The 20,506-nt window shown below is 44.1% G+C and overlaps 2 protein-coding genes across 4 annotated transcripts in view; both read right to left on the bottom strand.

The window, feature by feature from the left end:
* LOC144495190 (uncharacterized) overlaps positions 1-20,506 on the bottom strand; it is a 984,403-nt gene that overhangs the window by 813,440 nt on the left and 150,457 nt on the right. The window lies entirely within an intron of this gene.
* The window catches only part of LOC144495186 (dual specificity testis-specific protein kinase 2-like), a 168,309-nt gene that overhangs the window by 85,221 nt on the left and 62,582 nt on the right, over positions 1-20,506 (bottom strand). For all 3 annotated transcript variants that reach the window (XM_078215210.1, XM_078215211.1, XM_078215212.1), the window contains exon 4: positions 7,928-8,074. In XM_078215210.1, the coding sequence (XP_078071336.1) occupies positions 7,928-8,074 (147 nt within the window). The remainder of the gene's footprint in view (positions 1-7,927; positions 8,075-20,506) is intronic.

Below are 20,506 nucleotides of genomic sequence, written 5' to 3'. Positions count from 1 at the left end.
TATTCCATCAGAACTGAATTCACAACACTCACTAATTCAGGGACAGGTTCTCTGGGTTTTACTCAGACTAAACTCTCTTCCTCAAAAGGCAGTGGAAGCAGAGTCGTTGAATATTTTTTAGGCAGAGCTAGACAGATTCTTGATTAATAAGGTTATTGGGGGCAGGCAGGAATGTGGGGCTGAAGTAACAATTAGATAAGTCATGATCTTATTGAATGGCGAAGCGGGCTCAAGGGGCCGAGTGGCCTACACCTGCTCCTAATTGGTATGTAAGTTGTTATCATACATCGACTCATCTAATTTGAAAAAGAAGCTCTAAATCATTGACTAAGCAACAACTGTCTTTTGGTATTGTAGCTGGCTTTCTGAGTCTCTGAGTGTGGCATCTAGGAGCCCGAGCACAATTGAAGTCAACTGGAATTGGGAGAAAAATCTTTACTGGTTACAGTCATATCTAGAACAAAGGAAGATGGCTGTGGTTGTTGAAGGTCAATCATCTTAATTCCAGGAGATCTCTGTAGGAGTTCCTCAGGGTAGTGTCCTACGCCCAACCATCTTTAACTGCTTCATCAATGACTTTCCCTCCACTGTAAGCTGTGAGGACGTTTGTTGAAGATTGTATTGATGTTTATTGAAGATTGTACAGTGTCCAGTGCCATTCACAGCTTCTCAGATACTGTGAAGTGTGTCCACATGCAGGGAGACATGGACATATCCAGGCTAGGGTTGATAGGTGGGAAATAGCATTCATGCCACACAAGTACCTGGCAATGACCATAGGGAGAATCTAACAGTCACCGCTTGACCTTCAATGGCATCACTGAATCCCCCACCATCCACATTCTTGGTATCACAATTGGACAGAAACGGAACTGGACCAGTCAGATAAATATTGTGGTGGCAAAAGAAGGTCCTAGACTCTCACCAACTTTTACAGATGCACCATAGGAAGTATTCTATCTGGTTGTATCACAGCTTGGTATGTTTCCTGCCCTACCCAAGACCACAAGGAATTACAAAAGGTCACAAATGAAGCCCAGTCCGTCACGCAAACCAGCCTCCCATCCATTGACTCTGTCTACACTTTCCATTGCCTTGAAAAAGCAACCGGCATAATCAAGGAACCCAAGCACCCCAGACATACTCTCTTCCACCTTCTTCCGTCGGGAAAAAGATACAGAAGTCTGAGGTCACGTACTAACCAACTCAAGAACAGCTTCTCCCCTGCTGCCATCAGACTTTTGAATGGACTTGCCTCGCATTAATTGATCTTTCTCTGCACTCTAGCTATAACTGTAACACTACATTCTGCACTCTCTCCTTTCCTTCTCTATGAACGGTATGCTTTGTCTGTATAGCGCGCAAGAAACAATACTTTTCACTGTATACTAATACATGTGGAAATAATATATCAAATCAGATCAAATCAAGTAACTCTGGCAGTGCGGGTATTGCTGGCAAGATTGACATTTATTGCTCAGTTTCCAGTTTCTTCCAGAAGGTCTTTCCTCTTCAATAACATTAATTCCATGCTCCTCAGTGGCTTGCCAGATTACTTCAGAGTCTAGTTTAAAGTCATGATGTGGAGGTGCCGGTGTTGGACTGGGCTAGGCACAGTAAGAAGTCTCACAACACCAGGTTAAAGTCCAACAGGTTTATTTGGTAGCATGAGCTTTCGGAGTGCTGCTCCTTCATCACCCGAGGAAGGAGCAGTGCACTGAAAGCTCGTGCTACCAAATAAACCAGTTTAAAGCCAACCACATTGGGACAATCAAATTAGTAAGAGTGGTCTAGAAGATGAGTTTGTGGAATGCTTTAATTACAATTCCTTGGAGCAATACATTGTGGAATTAAGGCATCTTAGATCTAATATTGTGTAATGAAGCAAGGTAATGTTATAGTAAAAGATCCTCTGGGAAATAGTGATCATAATACCATTGAATTCCAGGTTAAATCTGTAAGTGACACAATCCAATCACAAACTTAAACTTAAATAAAGTCAATTAAATAGGAGTGGAGAACTGGCTAAGATAAATTGGGTAAATAGCCAAAAAGGTACAATTGTAAATGAACAAACGGGAAAATTTGAAAGATACAATTGAAAATATCCAACAAAAATACATTCCATATTAAAACAAAAATTCAGCAAAAAAGACCCATCTGTGTCTCGCTCAGGAAGTTAGGGATTGTATTAGATTAAACAGAAAGGCTTATATCATTTCGATAAACAGTAACAAGTCTGAGGATTTTAGAAACCAGCTAAGGGCAACCAAAACGATGATAGAAATGAGAATAAACTAGCCAGTAATATAATAACAGATCATAACAGCTTTATAAGTATACTAAGAGGAGATTAGCTAAAGTAAACATTGATCTTTTAAAATCAGAGACAGAGGAAATTATGAGGAAATGACCGAGGCATTGAATAAATATTTTACTGTGAAGATAGACACAAGTTTTATTCCAGAAATAGACTGCTCAAAAGAGTGAGGATATTAAGGGAATTAATAATAGATTAAAACGTATTGGAGAAACTCAAGGGACTAAAATACGACAAATCCCTTTTGGCCTACACCATAGGGTTCTAAAGGAGTAAGTTACAGAACTGGAAGGTACACTGGTGGGAGAAAGAAAACAGAACTATCGGCCAGTTTGCCCAACATCAACTCCTGGGAAAATACTGGAATCTATTATTAAGCAAATCTTAACAATACGCTTAGAAAAGCAAAGTACGTTTAAGTTTATTTATTAGTGTCACAAGTGGGCTTACATTAACGCTGCATTGAAGTTACTGTGAAAATCCCCTAGTCGCCACACTCCGGCGCCTGTTCGGGTACACTGAGGGAGAATTTAGCATGGCCAATCCACCTAACCAGTATGTCTTTCGGACTTCAGAACAATCCAACATAGTTTTACTAAAGAGAAATCCTGTTCAACAGATTTGTTGGAGTTTTTTGAGGGTGTAGGGTAGGTAAAGGGGGACCAGTAGATGTAGTATAACTAAATTTCCAAAAGGCATTTGATAAGGTGCCACATAAAAGGTTGATAGGTAAGAGAAGTGTACATGGAATTGGAAGTCATTTTCAGCATGGATAGAGGATTGGTTAACAGATAGAAAGCAGAGACTAGGCATAAATGGTTCTTTTTCAAGTTGACATAGTTTCAGGTTAGTGAATAATCAGGTACCACAATGTCAGTGCTATTTACAAACTATATTGATAACTTAGATAAGAAACAGAGAGTAACGTATCCAAGCTTTCAGATGATACAAAGCTAGGTGGGGAGGACACAGAGAGACTGCGGAGGGATATATACAGATAGTCATTTGGTAACACAGAACTTGAGTATTGGTGAAAAAAAGAGATCTGTCATAGCTTTTCATCTTGCACTCATCAGAACAATCGCAAGGATACCAATGTCAGGAGGAACAACGGGCGGAATTCTCCTGGGATGAGGAGAAAATGACTAAATGTCATCTCTGGCGGAAAAATTGTGAGAATTCCGCGAAGTGGATGGGCACGATCCAGATTGCAATCCACCCACATTGTCATTTTATTGGAGCTTGGGGAGATTCCCACCGGAAAGAGATAGAAAGACGACAGCAAGACTGCTTCTAGAAAGGACATCCTGATCTCAAAGTAAAGTTGAAGGTTTCCCCAGTGACACCCGCCCACTCCCCACACCTCCAGGCGCATGGAGAATGCACCATTGATGGTGACTGACAGTTATGGCCAAGCATTGTTTTAAATGGCAGCTTGACTCTGGCCGGTCGAAGCATTGCCCTGATGAATGCCCATCACTTATTTTGTTTTGCTGGAACAGGCACAGTGCGTGTACATGTTCTTTCTGCCTGCAATGAACAGGGCCCTGTGTATTAACATATGTAGCTTCCAGTACACGCAAATGCACCACTGACAATCTAAACTGGCTGTCAGTGTAATTTTTAACACATGATAGCTTTCACAAAATGTTTTTCCCAGCAATACTCAGATATAGACACGTTAAGTGAATTGGCAACAAGATGGCAGATGGATTATAATGTAGGGAAGTGTGAAGTTATTCACTTTGGTCCAAAGAATAAGAAAGCAGAATTTTTTTTTAAAAAGGTGTGAAACTTGTAAATGCTGATACTCAAAGAGACTTGAGTTTACATGTACAAGGAATGCAAAAAGTTAACATAACAGTTTTGAATAAACTGAAGGTCGATAAGTCCCCTGGGCCTGATGAAATATATCCTAGGATTCTTTGGGAGGCAAGGGATGAGATTGCAGAGCCTTTGGCTTTGATCTTTGGGTCCTCGCTGTCCACGGGGATGGTGCCAGAGGACTGGAGAATGGCGATTGTTGTTCCTCTGTTTAAGAAAGGGAATAGAAATGACCCTGGTAATTATAGGCCGGTTAGTCTTACTTCGGTGGTTGGTAAATTGATGGAAAAGGTCCTTAGGGATGGGATTTACGACCATTTAGTAAGATGCGGATTAATCCAGGATAGTCAGCACAGATGCGTGAAGGGCAAGTCGTGCCTCACAAATTTGATTGAATTTTTTGAGGAGGTAACTAAGTGTGTTGATGAAGGTAGGGCAGTTGATGTCATATACATGGATTTTAGTAAGGCGTTTGATAAGGTCCCCCATGGTCGGCTTATGATGAAAGTGAGGAGGTGTGGGATAGAGGGAAAGTTGGCCGATTGGATAGGTAACTGGCTGTCTGATCGAAGACAGAGGGTGGTGGTGGATGGAAAATTTTCGGATTGGAGGCAGGTTGCTAGCGGAGTGCCACAGGGATCAGTGCTTAGTCCTCTGCTCTTTGTGATTTTTATTAATGACTTAGAGGAGGGGGCTGAAGGGTGGATCAGTAAATTTGCTGATGACACCAAGATTGGTGGAGTAGTGGATGAGGTGGAGGGCTGTTGTAGGCTGCAAGGAGACATAGATAGGATGCAAAGCTGGGCTGAAAAATGGCAAATGGAGTTTAACCCTGGTAAATGTGAGGTGATTCATTTTGGTAGGACTAATTTAAATGTGGATTACAGGGTCAAAGGTAGGGTTCTGAAGACTGTGGAGGAACAGAGAGATCTTGGGGTCCAAATCCACAGATCTCTAAAGGTTGCCACTCAAATGGATAGAGCTGTGAAGAAGGCCTATAGTGTGTTAGCTTTTATTAACAGGGGGTTGGAGTTTAAGAGCCGTGGGGTTATGCTGCAACTGTACAGGACCTTGGTGAGACCACATTTGGAATATTGTGTGCAGTTCTGGTCACCTCACTATAAGAAGGATGTGGAAGCGCTGGAAAGAGTGCAGAGGAGATTTACCAGGATGCTGCCTGATTTGGAGGGTAGGTCTTATGAGGAAAGGTTGAGGGAGCTCGGGCTGTTCTCTCTGGAGCGGAGGAGGCTGAGGGGAAACTTAATAGAGGTTTATAAAATGATGAAGGGGATAGATAGAGTGAACGTTCAAAGACTATTTCCTCGGGTGGATGGAGCTATTACAAGGGGGCATAACTATAGGGTTCATGGTGGGAGATATAGGAAGGATATCAGAGGTAGGTTCTTTACGCAGAGAGTGGTTGGGGTGTGGAATGGACTGCCTGCAGTGATAGTGGAGTCAGACACTTTAGGAACATTTAAGCGGTTATTGGATAGGCACATGGAGCACACCAGGATGATAGGGAGTGGGATAGTTTGATCTTGGTTTCAGATAAAGCTCGGCACAACATCGTGGGCCGAAGGGCCTGTTCTGTGCTATACTGTTCTATGTTCTAACAAGTACAGCAAGCAACTGGAAAGGTAAATAGCATGTAGGCTTTTATTGTAAAGGAATTGGAGTACAGGAATAAAAAAAGGTTTGCTACGATTGTCCATGGTTTTGGTGACACCACAACTGGAATACTGTGTAGTTTTGGTCTCCACATTTAAGAAAAGATACACTTGTATTGGAGATGGGACAGCGAAGGTTCACTAAATTGGGCCCTGGGATGAGGGGGCTGTCCAATGATGAGAGGCGGTGTAAACTGGGTTTTTATTCTCTGGAGTTTAGAAGAATGAGAGGCAATCTCATTGAAACCTACCAGATTCTGAAAGGGTTTGATAGGGTGGACGCTGAAAGATTGTTTCTGCTGGTCGGGGGCACAATCTCAGAATTATTTAGGACTGAGATGAGGAGAAATACTTTAGACAAAGGTTGTGAATCTTTGGAATTCTCTACCTCCGGGCATTGTGGATGCTCTCTCACCGAATACATTTAAGACTGGGATAGACAGATTTTTGGTCTTGCAGTGAATTAAGGGATATGTGGATGGGCGGGATAATTGAGTTATGTAGATAGAAACTAGGAACGGGAATAGATCCTTGGGCCCTGTAAGCTTGTTCCACCATTTAACATGATCATAGATGATCCTCTATCTCAACGCACTCTTCCCATACCCCCTGACACCCAAATTGAAGCCCAAGATCAGCCATGATTATACTGGATGGTGGAGCAGGCTCAACGGGCCATGTGGCCTACTCCTGTTCCTATTTCCTATGAGATTAGAATCACAATTGGGCTAGAGCAAGGGTGGCAGGTTACTTTCACTAAAGCACATTGGTGAATTGGTTGGGTTTTCATAATGCAACACATTTACAGCTATGCTTTTTTTCAAAAAATTGAACTCAATTCAAAATATCAAACTGCTTCTTGTGGGTTTGGACCTCAGTACTAGCAGGAATGTAAGTCCAGTAAGATAACCATTGCACGACCATGCTCTCCATGTGCTGAGTCTACTCCCTGTCTGGTTCAATACCTTCCGCTCACATTCCAGAAAAAACTAGAGTTCACCCGGGAAGACAAGCATTGGTCTGTTGTGTTGCTCTCCCTGATACTTTACAATAACTGCTGAAGCTTGGATCACAAATGTCTCCAAGAGTAAGGAAATTCTCCGGCTTTAAAGCTTCACGGGAAATTGAAGGAGACTTTCTAATTAACGAAATGACTTTGCAGCTCTTGCATCTCCCCTTTCATTTGGAGTCCAGCCCAAATCCTGCTGTCTGTGCTTGTAGATCCAATTTCTGTCGTTCAAAGGCAGTTGCTCGATTCAGGTTAAAGAATCTGCAATATATAGTGCCTTTCATGACTTCAGGTTTTCCAAAGAGCTTTTACAGCTAATTAAATGCTTTTGAGGGGCAGTCAGTGTTGTAAAGGACCCAGCAGTGAATGTGTACACTAAGCTCCCACAAACAACAATGAAATAGTTAGTTACTCTCTTTTAGCTACATTGGTTGAGGGAAAAATAAAGGCCAGGACACAAAGAACAACAAGAACAAAGAACAGTACAGCACAGGAATAGGCCCTTCTGCCTCCAAGGCTGCACCAATCACATTTACCAATCTAAACCAACCATTTATATTCCCCTATTCCCCATTTGTTCATATGCCTAACAAGATAAGTCTTAAATGTGTGGCTAACTGCCTCGACCACCTCACTTGGCAGTGCATTCCAGACCCCCACTACCTCTGTGTTAAAAACTCCCCCCGCATATCTCCACTGAACTTTTCCCCCCTTATCTTGAATTTGTGCCCCCTTGTAATTATTTCTCCTCTGGGAAAAAGTTTCTAACTGTTCACCCTATCTATACCGCTCATAATTTTATAAGCTTCTATCAGGTCGTCCCTCAGCCTCCGTCTTTCCAAGGAGAACAATCCCAGTTTATTCAATCATTGGGGAGAATTCGCCTGCTCTTCTTCATCTTTACCTCCTGTTTGTCAATTATCTTAGATCTTTGTCCTGTGGTTACCATCCCTCCCGCCATTGCGAATAGTCTCTCTGGGATACATTTACAAATCAATTGGACAACGCACTGAGGAAAGGCTCTGGATGGATGAATTAAAGTAAGCTGAGTAATCCTGATCCATAATCATTCTGCTAACTGTACTTCAGTTTTGATTTCTGTACCTTGGATGTCAAGTCCCGGTGGAAGATCCCCTTGGAGTGCAGGTAGCACAGGCCCTTTGCAATGTCCAGTGCCAGTTTGATCCGGACCATCCAAGACAGATAATCTGTGCTGCCCAGTACCTGCTCAAGGCTCCCTCCATTGATGTACTGAAGGAAAGAACAAAGAAAAGGCCCAATTAATGTATATTGTTCATTGGAATATCAGTGTGTTTGAAACCATCCCACATATATATCTGCAATTGGCATTGTCCCGATAAATTGCATTGCAAGACAAAATGAGCTCCTACAAATTTAAAATTAATCAGAAAATAGGTGAATTGGGTGTGGGGAGATCACAAATTCTCTCTGGTACTGTGCAGCTCATGTGTTGCTCAGCATCAGTTCCTGTAGATACACAGTACAAACTGGGCAAAACGAAATGATTCACTCTGGTACTGTGTACCCCATGTGTGTCTCAGTGTCAGTTCCTGTACATGTACAGTACACAGCGGGTAGAAGGGAACAGTTCACTCTCGTCTGGTGCTAGATAACTCATGGGAATCTCTGTGTCTGCCTCTGTAAATATGCACTGGATAGAGTGCCCATGTTAAAATCTATATGATATAAGTGCTCGAGTTAACCACTAATCAGTTCATCTGGTTGCTTATGAAAAGGTGACATTGGCAGAAACCTGTCTGTGTTACACTGATTCTACAGCACAGAAAAAACATCCTTAAGCCCAATTGGTCCATGCCAGTGTTTTACTCCATTCAACCCTCCACCCACTCCACTTCACCTCACCTTATCAGCATATCTTTCTATTCCTTTCTATCGCATGTGTTTATCTAGCTTTCCCTTAAACACACCCACACCATTCACCTCTATACTCTATCCAGTGTATATTTACAGAGGCAGACACAGAGAGGATTATAAAATGGATACAAAACAATCAGAGGCCATTCAGCCCACTGTGTCAGTGCTGGCCCTCTGTAGAACAGCTACTCCCCCTGCTTCTCCCTTTCAAAAGCCATAATTGAATCTGGTTCCACTATATTCTTGATCAGTACATTCCAGGCCCTAACCAATCATGGGCATAATAAAGTTTTGCCTCATGTTGCCATTGGTCCATTTGCCGCTCAACTTAAGATTGGTGCTGTCTGGTTCTTGACCCTTCCACTAACGATACCAGCTTCGCCCCATCTATTCCTCATGATTTGAACACTTCTATCTATTCTCAACCTTCTCTTCTCGAAGGAAATCAACCCAAGCTTCTCCAATTGATCCATGCAACTGAAGTTCGTCAACCATGGAAGAAATCTTTCCTGCACTCTCTCTATTGCCTTCGCATCCTTCCTAAAGGGTGGTGTCCCGACTTGGATACAATATATACAATACTCAAGTTGAGGTCGAACCAGGGTTTTTACAAAGGTTCATCACAACTTCCTTGCCTTTGTACTCTATTTATGAAGCCCAGAATCCTTTATGCCTTTTTAACCACATTCTCAACCTGCCCTGCCACCTTTAATGATTTGTGCACATGCACCTCCAGGTGTTCCTACACCCACTTTTAAAATTGTATCCTTCATTTTAAGGCGATTCCTTGAGCTTGCGTTCACTGTCTGCGAGGTTGTGGTGGGGGCTCAAGATCCGGAAGTCACAATTCTTGCCGGCAATATCATCAGGTTCACAACAATAATGGGCATAAACCTGATTATATGCATTTTCATGTATTTTAATATAATTAAACACCATCTCTGCCATATCCTGACCCTTCGCCATACCTTCAAACCATGCCGATGTGACATCTCATCACAGTGATTTACAACACGTTCATAGTGACGTGAACCTGTCGTGCAGTCTCCCCGGGGTCTCGAGGAACATGGCCAGGCAGTGCACTGGTAATGCTCCCTGGCACAAGTTGGTACTGCCAGGTTGGCACCATGCAGATCCCTGTCGGAGCCTCGGGGTGGGGGGGGGTGGGGTGCAGATGTGGTTGTGGGCTGCAAGTCGTCCAATGGGGAGGGGATGCGAGCATTGGACATTTGGGGGGTGTAAGCGGGAAGGGGCCAATGATAGCAGGATGGGGGGGGGGGGCAGGGGCAGGAGAGAAAGAGCTGATGATCCCACAGTTGGGGGGGGGTTGAGAGAGAAAGGGCCATGGTCCCACGGAGGGGTGGGGAGCCCTTGAGGCCTCCGTGGTGGACTGGCAGAAGATTTATTGCAGTTCTGATCAGGGCGCCCTTTACCGATGGCGCCACAATCTCTGAGCAGCCGGGTTTTGCCAGCCCGTTTAGGCCCCGTCCCTGCATGACCATGAATCACATCCTCTTGATTTTTGTTTTGGCAGAGTGTGGTAGAACCTGGAGAGGAAACCGACCAGTTTCCCTGGAGAGATGCACACTGCCATTTTTTTTGGAACGATTTCACCCATTGTCTCTCCTCGTTCCTCCAACTAAAATGAGTCACTTCACATTTCTCTGCATTAAATTTTATCTGCCACCTGTCTGCTATTTCCCCCAGCCTGTCTCTCTTCTCTTGAAATCTGTCACTATCCGCCTCATGGTCCACGTTTTGTGTCATCCGCAAATTTTGAAATTGTGCCTGCACACCAAGTCTTGGCCATTAATGTACATTATGAATATCAGTACCAACCCTGGAGCACCCTTTGTGCACCTTCTCCAGTAAGAGTTTTAACAACACCAGGTTAAAGTCCAACAGGTTTATTTGGTAGCAAATGCCATTAGCTTTCGGAGTGCTGCTCCTTCGTCAGATGGAGTGGAAATGTGCTCTCAAACAGGGCACAGAGACACAAAATCAAGTTACAGAATACTGATTAGAATGCGAATCTCTACAGCCAACCAGGTCTTAAAGATTAAAGGTATTTTTAAGACCTGGTTGGCCGTAGAGATTCGCATTCTAATCCGTATTCTGTAACTTGATTTTGTGTCTCTGTGCCCTGTTTGAGAGCACATTGCCACTCCATCTGACGAAGGAGCAGTGCTCCGAAAGCTAATGGTATTTGCTACCAAATAAACCTGTTGGACTTTAACCTGGTGTTGTTAAAACTCTTACTGTGTTTACCCCAGTCCAACGCCGGCATCTCCACATCATGACCTTCTCCAGACCAGGAAACAATTATTCACCACAACTCTTTTCTTCCGTGTCATTCAGCCAATTCTATATGCTTGCTGCCACTGGCCCATTTATTCCGTGCACTTCAACTTTGTTGGCAAGCCTATTTTGTGGCACTTCATCAAATGTACTCTGGAAGTCCATGTACACCACATCAATTACCCTCATCAGCACTTTCTGTTACTTCATCAAAAAATTCAATCAACTGAGTTAAACATGATTTGCAAGGCTAGAATTTGTCGCCCAGCCCTAATTTCCCTTTGAGGTGACGGTGAGCTGCCTCCTTGAACCGCTGCAGTCAGTTTGGTGTAGGTATACCCACAGTGCTGTTAGGAAGGGAATTCTAGGATTTTGACCCAGCGACAATGTTAGAACGACGATATATTTCCAAGTCAGGATGATGTGTGGCTTGGAGGACAACTTCCAGGTGGTGGTGTTTCCATGCACTTACTGCTTTTGGCTTCTAGATATAAACAATGCAAGTTTGGAAGGTGCTGTTGAAGCAGCCTTGGTGAGTTGTTGTACTGTACCTGGTATATAGCACACACTGCTGCCGCTGCGCATCGGTGGTGGTGGGAATGAATGTTTAAATTGGTGGAGGTGGTGTAATCGGGCTGGCTGCGTTTTCAAGCTTCTTGAGTGTTGTTGGAGCTGCACTTAACTGGACAAGTGGAGAGTACCATCACATTCCTGACTTGTGCTTTGTGGGCAGGCTATGAGCAGTCAGGGGTTGAGTTGATGCAAAGCTGCATAGAATTCTACAGTGCAGAAGGAGGCCATTCGGCCCATCGAGTCTGCACTGACCACAATCCCACCCAGGCCCTATCCCCATAACTTCATGCATTTACCCGAGCTAGTCCCCCTGACATTAAGGGACAACTTAGCATGGCCAAGCCACCTAACCTGTACATCTTTGAAGTGTGGGAGGAAACCAGAACACCCGGAGGAAACCCACACAGACACGGGGAGAATGTGCATATTCCACACAGACAGTGACCCAAGCTGGGAATTGAACCCGGGTCCCTGGTGGTGTGAGGCAGCAGTGCTAATCACTGTGCCACCATGCCGCCCCAAGCCTCTGATCTGTTCTTGTAGCCATAGTATTTAGGTGGCTTGTCCAGTTAGGTTTCTGATTACTGGTATCATCACAGCATGTTGATCATTCCGTTTCAGCAATGGCAGTGCCATTGAATGTCATGGGGAGATGGTTAGATTCTCTCTTGTTAGAGACATTAATTGCCTGGCACTTGTGTGGTGCATTAGCCTAAGCCTAAATGTTGTCCAGGTCTTGCTGTTTATGGACACAGATTGCTTCAGTATCTGAGGAGTTACGAACGATACTAAATATTGTGCAGTCACCAGCGAACAGCCCCACTTTTGATGGAAGGGAGTTGATTGATGAAGCAGCTGAAGATGGTTGGGCCTAGGACACTACCCTGAGGAACTCCTGCAGTGATGTCCTGGAGCTGAGATGGTCGATCCCCAACCACTACAACCATCTTCCTTTGTGTTAGGTATGACTATAATTCCCATTGACTCCAGTTTTGCGAGGGCTGTTGATACCACACTCAGTCAGATGCTGTCTTGATGTCAAGGGTAGGCACTCTCACATCATCTTTTGAATTGTGCTTGCTTGTCCATGTTTGTCCAATTTACCTGGGCCAGATCTGTTCTTGCCCCACTAAAATTAGTCCTCCACCAATTTAGTAATTTTATTCTGAATTGCTCCTTGCCCTTTTCCATAGTTAACCTAAACCTTATAATACTATGGTCACTGTTCTCTAAAGTTCCCCAACGGACACTTAATCCACTGTCTCACCTCATTCCCCAGATCCAGAAACACCTCCTTCCTCACTGGGAACATGCTAAAAATCCTCCTGAACATAGATGCTTATAGCACAGAAGAAGTCCATTTGGCCCATCATGTCCATGCTGGTCAACAAAAATCTGGCCACACTAATCCCATTGTCCAGCACTTGGCCCACAGCCCCGGCTATAGCAGCACAAGTGAATTTCTAAATAGTCCTTAAATGGTATGAGAGTTTCTGACTCAACAACCGTTTCAGACAGTGAGTTCCAAACTCCCACTTTGGAATGAAAATGTTTCTCCTCAAACTCCCCTCTTAACTTTCTACCTCTTACTTTAAATCTCTGCCCCCTGGCTATTGACCCCTCTACTAATGAAAAAGTGTCTTCCTATCCACCCTATCTCTGCCCCTCATAATCTTGTACACCTCTATCAGGTCCCCTCCCAACCTTCACTGCTCCAAGGAAATCAGCCCCAGCCTATCCAATCTCTCCTCATAGCTCAGACCCTCCCACCCAGGCAATATCCTGGTGAATCTCCTCTGCCCCTCTCCAGTGCAATCACACCCTTCTTTCAATGTGGTGACAAGAACAACACACAGTATGCCAGCTGTGGCCTCAACAGTGTTTATACAGTTCTATATTGACCTCCCTGCCCTTGTATTCTATGCCTTGGCTGGTAAGGGCAAGTACCCCATATGCCTTCTTAACCACCTTATCTACCTGCCATACCACCTTCACTGATCTGTGGACATGTACTCCAAGGTCCCTCTGATCTTCAGTACTTTCCAGGGTCCTACCATTCATAGTGTAATCCTTTACCTTATTAGCCTTCCCCAAGTGTGTTACCTCACACTTACCTTGTTAAATCTTTTTGTTAAGTCTTTTTGTTATCATAGATCTCAATGACTTCAAAGGAAATTTGATAGACACTCAAGGGAAATAAATGAAGGAGTTGTCTTATGAGGAAAGGTTGAGTGGTTTGGGCCTATACTCATTGGAATTAAGAAGGCAGGAGTGATCTTATTGAAATCGAGGCTTGACAGAGTGGAAGCTGAGAGACGTTTCCTTTCACAGAGGAATAAAGAACTAGGAGGCACAGTTTAGAAATAAGGGGTCTCCCATTTAAAATGAAGATGAGAAATTTCTTCTCAGAGTTATTAGTCTTTTGAATTCTCTTCCACAGCGAGCAGTGATGGCTGGGTCATTGGCTATATTCAAGGCTGATTTTGACAGACTTTTGATCAACAAGGCAGTCAAGGGTTATGGGGGGGGGGGAAGGTAGAAATGTAGACTTAAGGCAATGGTCAATAAATTATGATCTTATTATATGGTGGAGCAGGCTCAATGGGTTGAATGGCCTCCTTCTGCTTCTATTTCTCATGTTCTTATGAACTGGTGCTGGATTAGGATATAACAGCAATATGGCTGGGAGCCAGGAGGAGGGGTCAACATGATAGGTAACTGAATAGGGAGCAGGGAGGAAGGGCTACAACTAGATACTAAAGTAGACCAGGATCTGACAATAGATGGGCTGGATGGAGAGGTAGGGATTAGGCATGTAAAGCATATAGGGGGAAAGAAAAATAGATTGGAATTGGATGGTGAGGTTCTATTGGGGTTGAGGGGAGAGGTTGGGATTGGATAGTGAGGTTCTATAGGGGTTGAAGGGAGAAGTTGGGATTGAATAGTGAGGCTCTATAGGTGTTGAGGGGAGAGGTTGGGATTGGACAGAGGTCACAGAGGTTTACAGCATGGAAACAGGCCCTTCGGCCCAACTTCTCCATGACGCTCTTTTTTTTAAACCCCTAAGCTAATCCCAATTGCCCACATTTGGCCCATATCCCTCTATACTCATCTTACCCATGTAAACTATCTGAATGCTTTTTAAAAGACAGAATTGTACCTGCCTCTACTACTGCCTCTGGCAGCTTGTTCCAGATACCCACCACCCTCTGTGAAAAAATTGCCCCTCTGGACACTTTTGTATCGCTCCCATCTCACCTTAAACCTATGCCCTCTAGTTTTAGACTCCCCTACCATTGGGAAAAGATATTGACTATCTATCTTGTCTATGCCCCTCATTATTTTATAGAACTCCATAAGGTCACCCCTCAGCCTCCTACGCTCCAGGGAAAAAAGTCCCAGTCGATCCAGCCTCTCCTTATAACTCAATCCATCAAGTCCCAAAAGCATCCTAGTAAATCTTTTCTGCACTCTTTCTGGTTTAATAATATCCTTTCTATAATAGGGTGACCAGAATTGCACACAGTATTCCAAGTGTGGCCTTACCAATGTCTTGTATGACTTCAACAAGACATTCCAACTCCTGTATTCAATGTTCTGACCGATAAAACCAAGCATGCCAAATGCCTTCTTCACCACTTTGTCCACCTGTGACTCCACTTTCAAGGAGCTATGAACATGTACCCCTAGATCTCTTTGTTCTGTAACTCTCCCCAACGCCCTACCATTAACTGACTAACTCCTGCCCTGGTTCAATCTACCAAAATGCATTACCTCACATTTGTCCAAATTAAACTCCATCTGCCATTCGTCAGCCCATTGGCCCAATTGATCAAGATCCCATTGCAATCGGAGATAACTTTCTTCACTGCCCACTACGTCACCAGTCTTGGTGTCATCTGCAAACTTACTAACCATGCCTCCTATATTCTCATCCAAATCATTAATGTAAATGGCAAATAACAGTGGACCCAGCAGTGATTCCTGAGGCACACCGCTGGTCACAGGCCTCCAGTTAGAAAAACAACTCTCTACAACCACCCTCTGGCTTCTGTCAAGAAGCCAATTTTGTATCCATTAAATACCTCACCCTGGATCCCGTGAGATTTAACTTTATGCAATAACCTACCATGCAGTGCAGTACCTTGTCAAAGGCCTTGCTAAAGTCCATGTAGACAACATCAACTTCTCTGCCCTCATCTACCTTCTTGGTTACCCCTTCAAAAAACACAATCAAATTTGTGAGACATGATTTTCCACTCACAAAGCCATGCTGACTGTCTCTAATCAACACTTGCCTCTCTAAATGCCTGTAGATCTTGTCTCTCAAAATACCTTCCATAGCGAGGTTCAATAGGGGTTGAGGGGAGAGGTTAGGATTGGATAGTGAGGTTCAATAGGGGTTTGATTTGATTTATTATTGCACATGTATTAACATACAGTGAAAAGTATTATTTATTGCGCGCTATACAGACAAAGCATACCCTTCATAGGAAGGAAACGAGAGAGTGCAGAATGTAGTGTTACAGTCATAGCTAGGGTGTAGAGAAATATCAACTTAATGCAAGGTAAGTCCATTCAAAAGTCTGACAGCAGTAAGGAAGAAGCTGTACTTGAGTCGGTTGGTGCGTGACTTCAGATTTTTGTATCTTTTTCCTGACGGAAGAAGGTGGAAGAATGTCCGGGGTGCGTGGGGGTCCTTAATTATGCTGACTGCTTCGCCGAGGCAGCGGGAAGTGTAGACAGAATCAATGGATGGGAGGCTGGTTTGTGTGATGGACTGAGCTACACTCACAACCTTTTGTAGTTCCTTGCGGTTTTGGGCAGAGCAGGAGCCATACCAAGCTGTGATACAACCAGAAAGAATGCTTTCTATGGTGCATCTGTAAAGGTTGGTGAGAGTCGTAGCTGAACATGCCAAATTTCCTTAGTCTTCTGAGAAAGTAGAGGCGTTGGTGGGCTTTCTTGACTATACGGTCGGCATGGGGGGACCAGGACAGGTTGTTGGTGATCTGGACACCTAAAAACTTGAATCTCTCAACCCTTTCTACTTCAACCCCATTGATGTAGACAGGGGCATGTTCTTCTTTATGCTTCCCGAAGTTGATGACAATCTCCTTCGTTTTGTTGACATTGAGGGAGAGATTATTTCACCAGATTCTTTATCTCATTCCTGTACTCTGTCTCATCATGGTTTGAGATCCGACCCACTACAGTGGTGTCGTCAGCAAACTTGAAAATCGAATTGGAGGGGAATTTGGCCACACAGTTATAGGTGTATAAGGGGTATAGTAGGGGGCTGAAAACACAACCTTGTGGGGCACCGGTTTTGAGGATGATTGTGGAGGAGGTGTTGTTGCCTATCCTTACTGATTATGGTCTGTGAATTAGGAAGTTCAGGATCCAATCACAGAGGGAGGTGCCGAGGCCCAGGCCACGGAGTTTGGAGATGCGTTTCGTGGGAATAATGGTGTTGAAGGCTGAGCTGTAGTCAATAAATAGGAGCCTGACATAGGTGTCCTTGTTATCTCGGTGTATCTGTATCTAACCCCGTGCTGTACCTGTCCTGGGAGTGTTTGATGGGGACAGTGTCGAGGGAGCTTTACTCTGTATCTGACCCCATGCTGTATCTGTCCTGGGAGTGTTTGATGGGGACAGTGTAGAGGGAGCTTTACTCTGTATCTGACCTTGTGCTGTACCTGTCTGTGTAACTGGGACTGACTGATTAAAATGGGATTTCTTCGATTCCCAATACAAATATCCCAAACATTAATGAAAATGGAATTCCCAGAAGAATTACTGAGGTGTGTGGGGAGAATGGAGCATCGTGTGAAAAGTCGGTGATTTAGAAAGCTGACTGTAATGTTTAAAATCCAGCTTGGTCCCTGAAAAGTGAAAGGTTATTTTGCCTCCATGTTTATTATTTCACGCTGACTGGGGTCAGAGCTATTTGTCAGGCTGGAACAAGTAAAGCAAATTCCTACTGAGCTGTCTGTTGCTAGACAACACAGCCCCTGGCTTATCCCTTACTGTAAGAGTCACTCAGCACCTGAGACTGAGGAGATTGTCATCAACCTGCATTCTCCTGCCTCCATGTGCAGCTTTATTTGTGTGAATTTAGTGCTCTTGGCTCCATACGTACTGCAGGTTCAGTGAAAGCATTTGAAGCATGCCAAAGCCCGCAGCAGCACACTCTCCATCTCTCCTCACACACACACAGGCTACTGCCCAACCACACCTCCCCCCCACCCCCAGCAATTAGTATCCCTCATCACTCACTCTCTCTATCTTCCCCTCTTCTCCCACCACTAACAACTGCATCAGTGACTCACTCACTCTCTCTTTAGGTATTAATCATGGCTCAGTGGGTCGCACTCTGAGTCAGAAGGTTGTAGGTTTGAAGGATCAATCGCTTACGAGAATACCATTACTCCTATACCAGCTGGTGGTCCCGTTCAGCTCAGGGTATTTGTTCGACATGTTTTTCTGTTAAAAAAATGCTGTTCTTTCTTTCTCTCTATCTCTGGCACATGCTGCATTACCCATGCTCATTAACCCATGAAGCTCCTTTATCAAGCTGTTGTATCGCTCGGTTGTTAACACTAGTTGAAAGATTTCCGAGTTGAAAGATTGTGGATTCAAGTCTTACTCCAGAGACTGGAACGCAGAATGTAGGCTGGCACAACTGAGGGGATGCTGCACTGTCTTTCAGATGAGATGTTGAAATGAAGCCCAGTTTGCCTTCTCGGCTGCATGGGAAAGATCCCACGGCACTGTTTCAAAGTGCACAGGCCACAACTTGCTCATGGTGCTTCTTGTTTTCCTCCTGATCTCATTCTCATTTTCAATTCTTTGCCAGATTTCTCCTGTAGTTTCCATTTGTTCTATTCACCTACCAATTCTCCACTTACCCCACTTATCCTTGTGTTCTCTCACTCTATTCCTGATGTTGCCTTTATTCTGCATTGCTGACTATATTTACTATTCCTAGGAAGGAGAGCTTTGGATTTAATCAAGCAGTTTAAAAAGAAAATTGCTAATCTGCTAATATCACTAAGTCCAATTAAGCACATGATCTCAGGTCCTAAGAACCTTCTATAAATATATTACCCCTTAAATTTGTCTTTGGGCTGGAATCTTGAGATAGATTGGACCTTTCACAGTTGGCCAGGGGATTGGGCAGAACTCCTCTTCCAATAGTCGCCCTGGGATCATCCAACTGAGAGAGCAGACAGGGCCTCAGATTAATGTCCCATCATGTCTCAGAGGAGAGATCTTAGAGGAGAGGAATCACTTTCACTCACCCCAGGAATTCCTTCCAGAATAACGTGCATGTGATTTTTCAGCAAGAATCTGGATCAGGCAAAGCTCCTCCAGCCCATCCTGTGTTCAGATCCTTCCATGGCCTTGCCCCTCACCCTATCTCTGTAATCTCATCCAGCCTTGCAACCGTTGAAAATCTCTGCACTCTTCCAATTCTGCCTTTTTAAGTATCCATGATTTTATTCACTCCATCATTAGTGGCCGTGCATTTAGCTCCTTGGGCAGGAGTTCCTGAAATCTCACCCCGAACCTCTGCGCCCCTTTACCTCCTCCTTAGGTTTTGAGGTGCTCCTGGAAACCTATCTCTTTGACCAAATTTTTCTATCACCTACCAAGAAACTACAAAGGGTTGTGAACAAAGTCCAATCCATCACGCAAAGCAGCCTCTCATCCATTGACTCTGTCTACACTTCCCGCTGCCTTGGCAAAGCAGCCAGCATAATTAAGGACCCCACGCACCCCGGACATTCTCTTTCACCTTTTTCCCTCAGGAAAAAGACACAAACGTCTGAGATCACGTACCAACCAACTCAAAAACAGTTTCTTCCCTGATGCCATCAGACTTTTGAATGGACCTACTTCATATTAAGTTGATCTTTCTTTATTCTGCACCCACTCCTTTCCTTCACCCCTATGTACCCTATGAATGGTATGCTATGTCTGCATAGCGCACAAGAAACAATACTTTTCACTGTATCCCAATACATGTGAAAATAATAATTTAAATCAAATAATCTCTGTGTGAGACTTACTGTTAAATCTTTGTCTGTCGCTCTTGTGAAGCCCCTTGGGATGTTTTACTAGATTAAAGGTTTTATATAATTGCAAGTTATTTTCTGTAGAGTAAAATAGTTTTGCACTGATAGGTGGGGCCACCGGAGAGGCAGTGGATTTGTTTTTGGTAAAAGGCTTGGCAGCTTTAGAGAGATGGCAAAGAGTGAAAGTAACTCCAACCCAACGTTCCAGCAGATTCTCTCTCTCGAGATTGCCTTTTCAGGACCTTGTTCTGGGAGTTGCTGGGACCTGTTACTGTTGGCTCATGACTCGGTGAGTCATTCAAAACCCGTTTCCAGACAGGCTCAGTAAATCACTTGCATGTTTGTCAAGATTCCAGTTAAATGGGAAGTCTGCTGCTCCTGAACATCCTGTTGTGGAATTTCAGCCTGAGAATTTGCAGAGGAGCTTAATTTCACCCAGTTGTGATTCCCACCTTGGCAACTCAGTATTTTGATGATTAATTCCTCCTGCGCTTCACCAACTAGCCCCTATTTACCCTCTTTCAGAGGAGAGGGGCATTCTTTTCCCAGAGGTTCTTACTAGCCACCAGTCATAGAAAGAGTTGGTCACTCAGTCCAATCAGTCTGCATTCAAGCTCCCAGACAAGTTGTGTCCATTCCACTCTTCTCAATCCATATAGAACCTCACTATCCAATCCCAGCCTCTCCCCTCAACCCCTATAGAAACTCACTATCCAATCCCAGCCTCTCCCCTCAACCCCTATAGAAACTCACTATCCAATCCCAGCCTCTCCCCTCAACCCCTATAGAAATTCACTATCCAATCCCAACCTTCCCCCCCTCAACCCCTATAGAA

Source organism: Mustelus asterias, chromosome 6 (assembly GCF_964213995.1).
Source record: "Mustelus asterias chromosome 6, sMusAst1.hap1.1, whole genome shotgun sequence".
Classification (NCBI taxonomy): domain Eukaryota; kingdom Metazoa; phylum Chordata; class Chondrichthyes; order Carcharhiniformes; family Triakidae; genus Mustelus; species Mustelus asterias.
The sequence above is the reverse complement of the archived record's forward strand: the minus strand, read 5'-3'. Positions and strand labels throughout refer to the sequence as shown.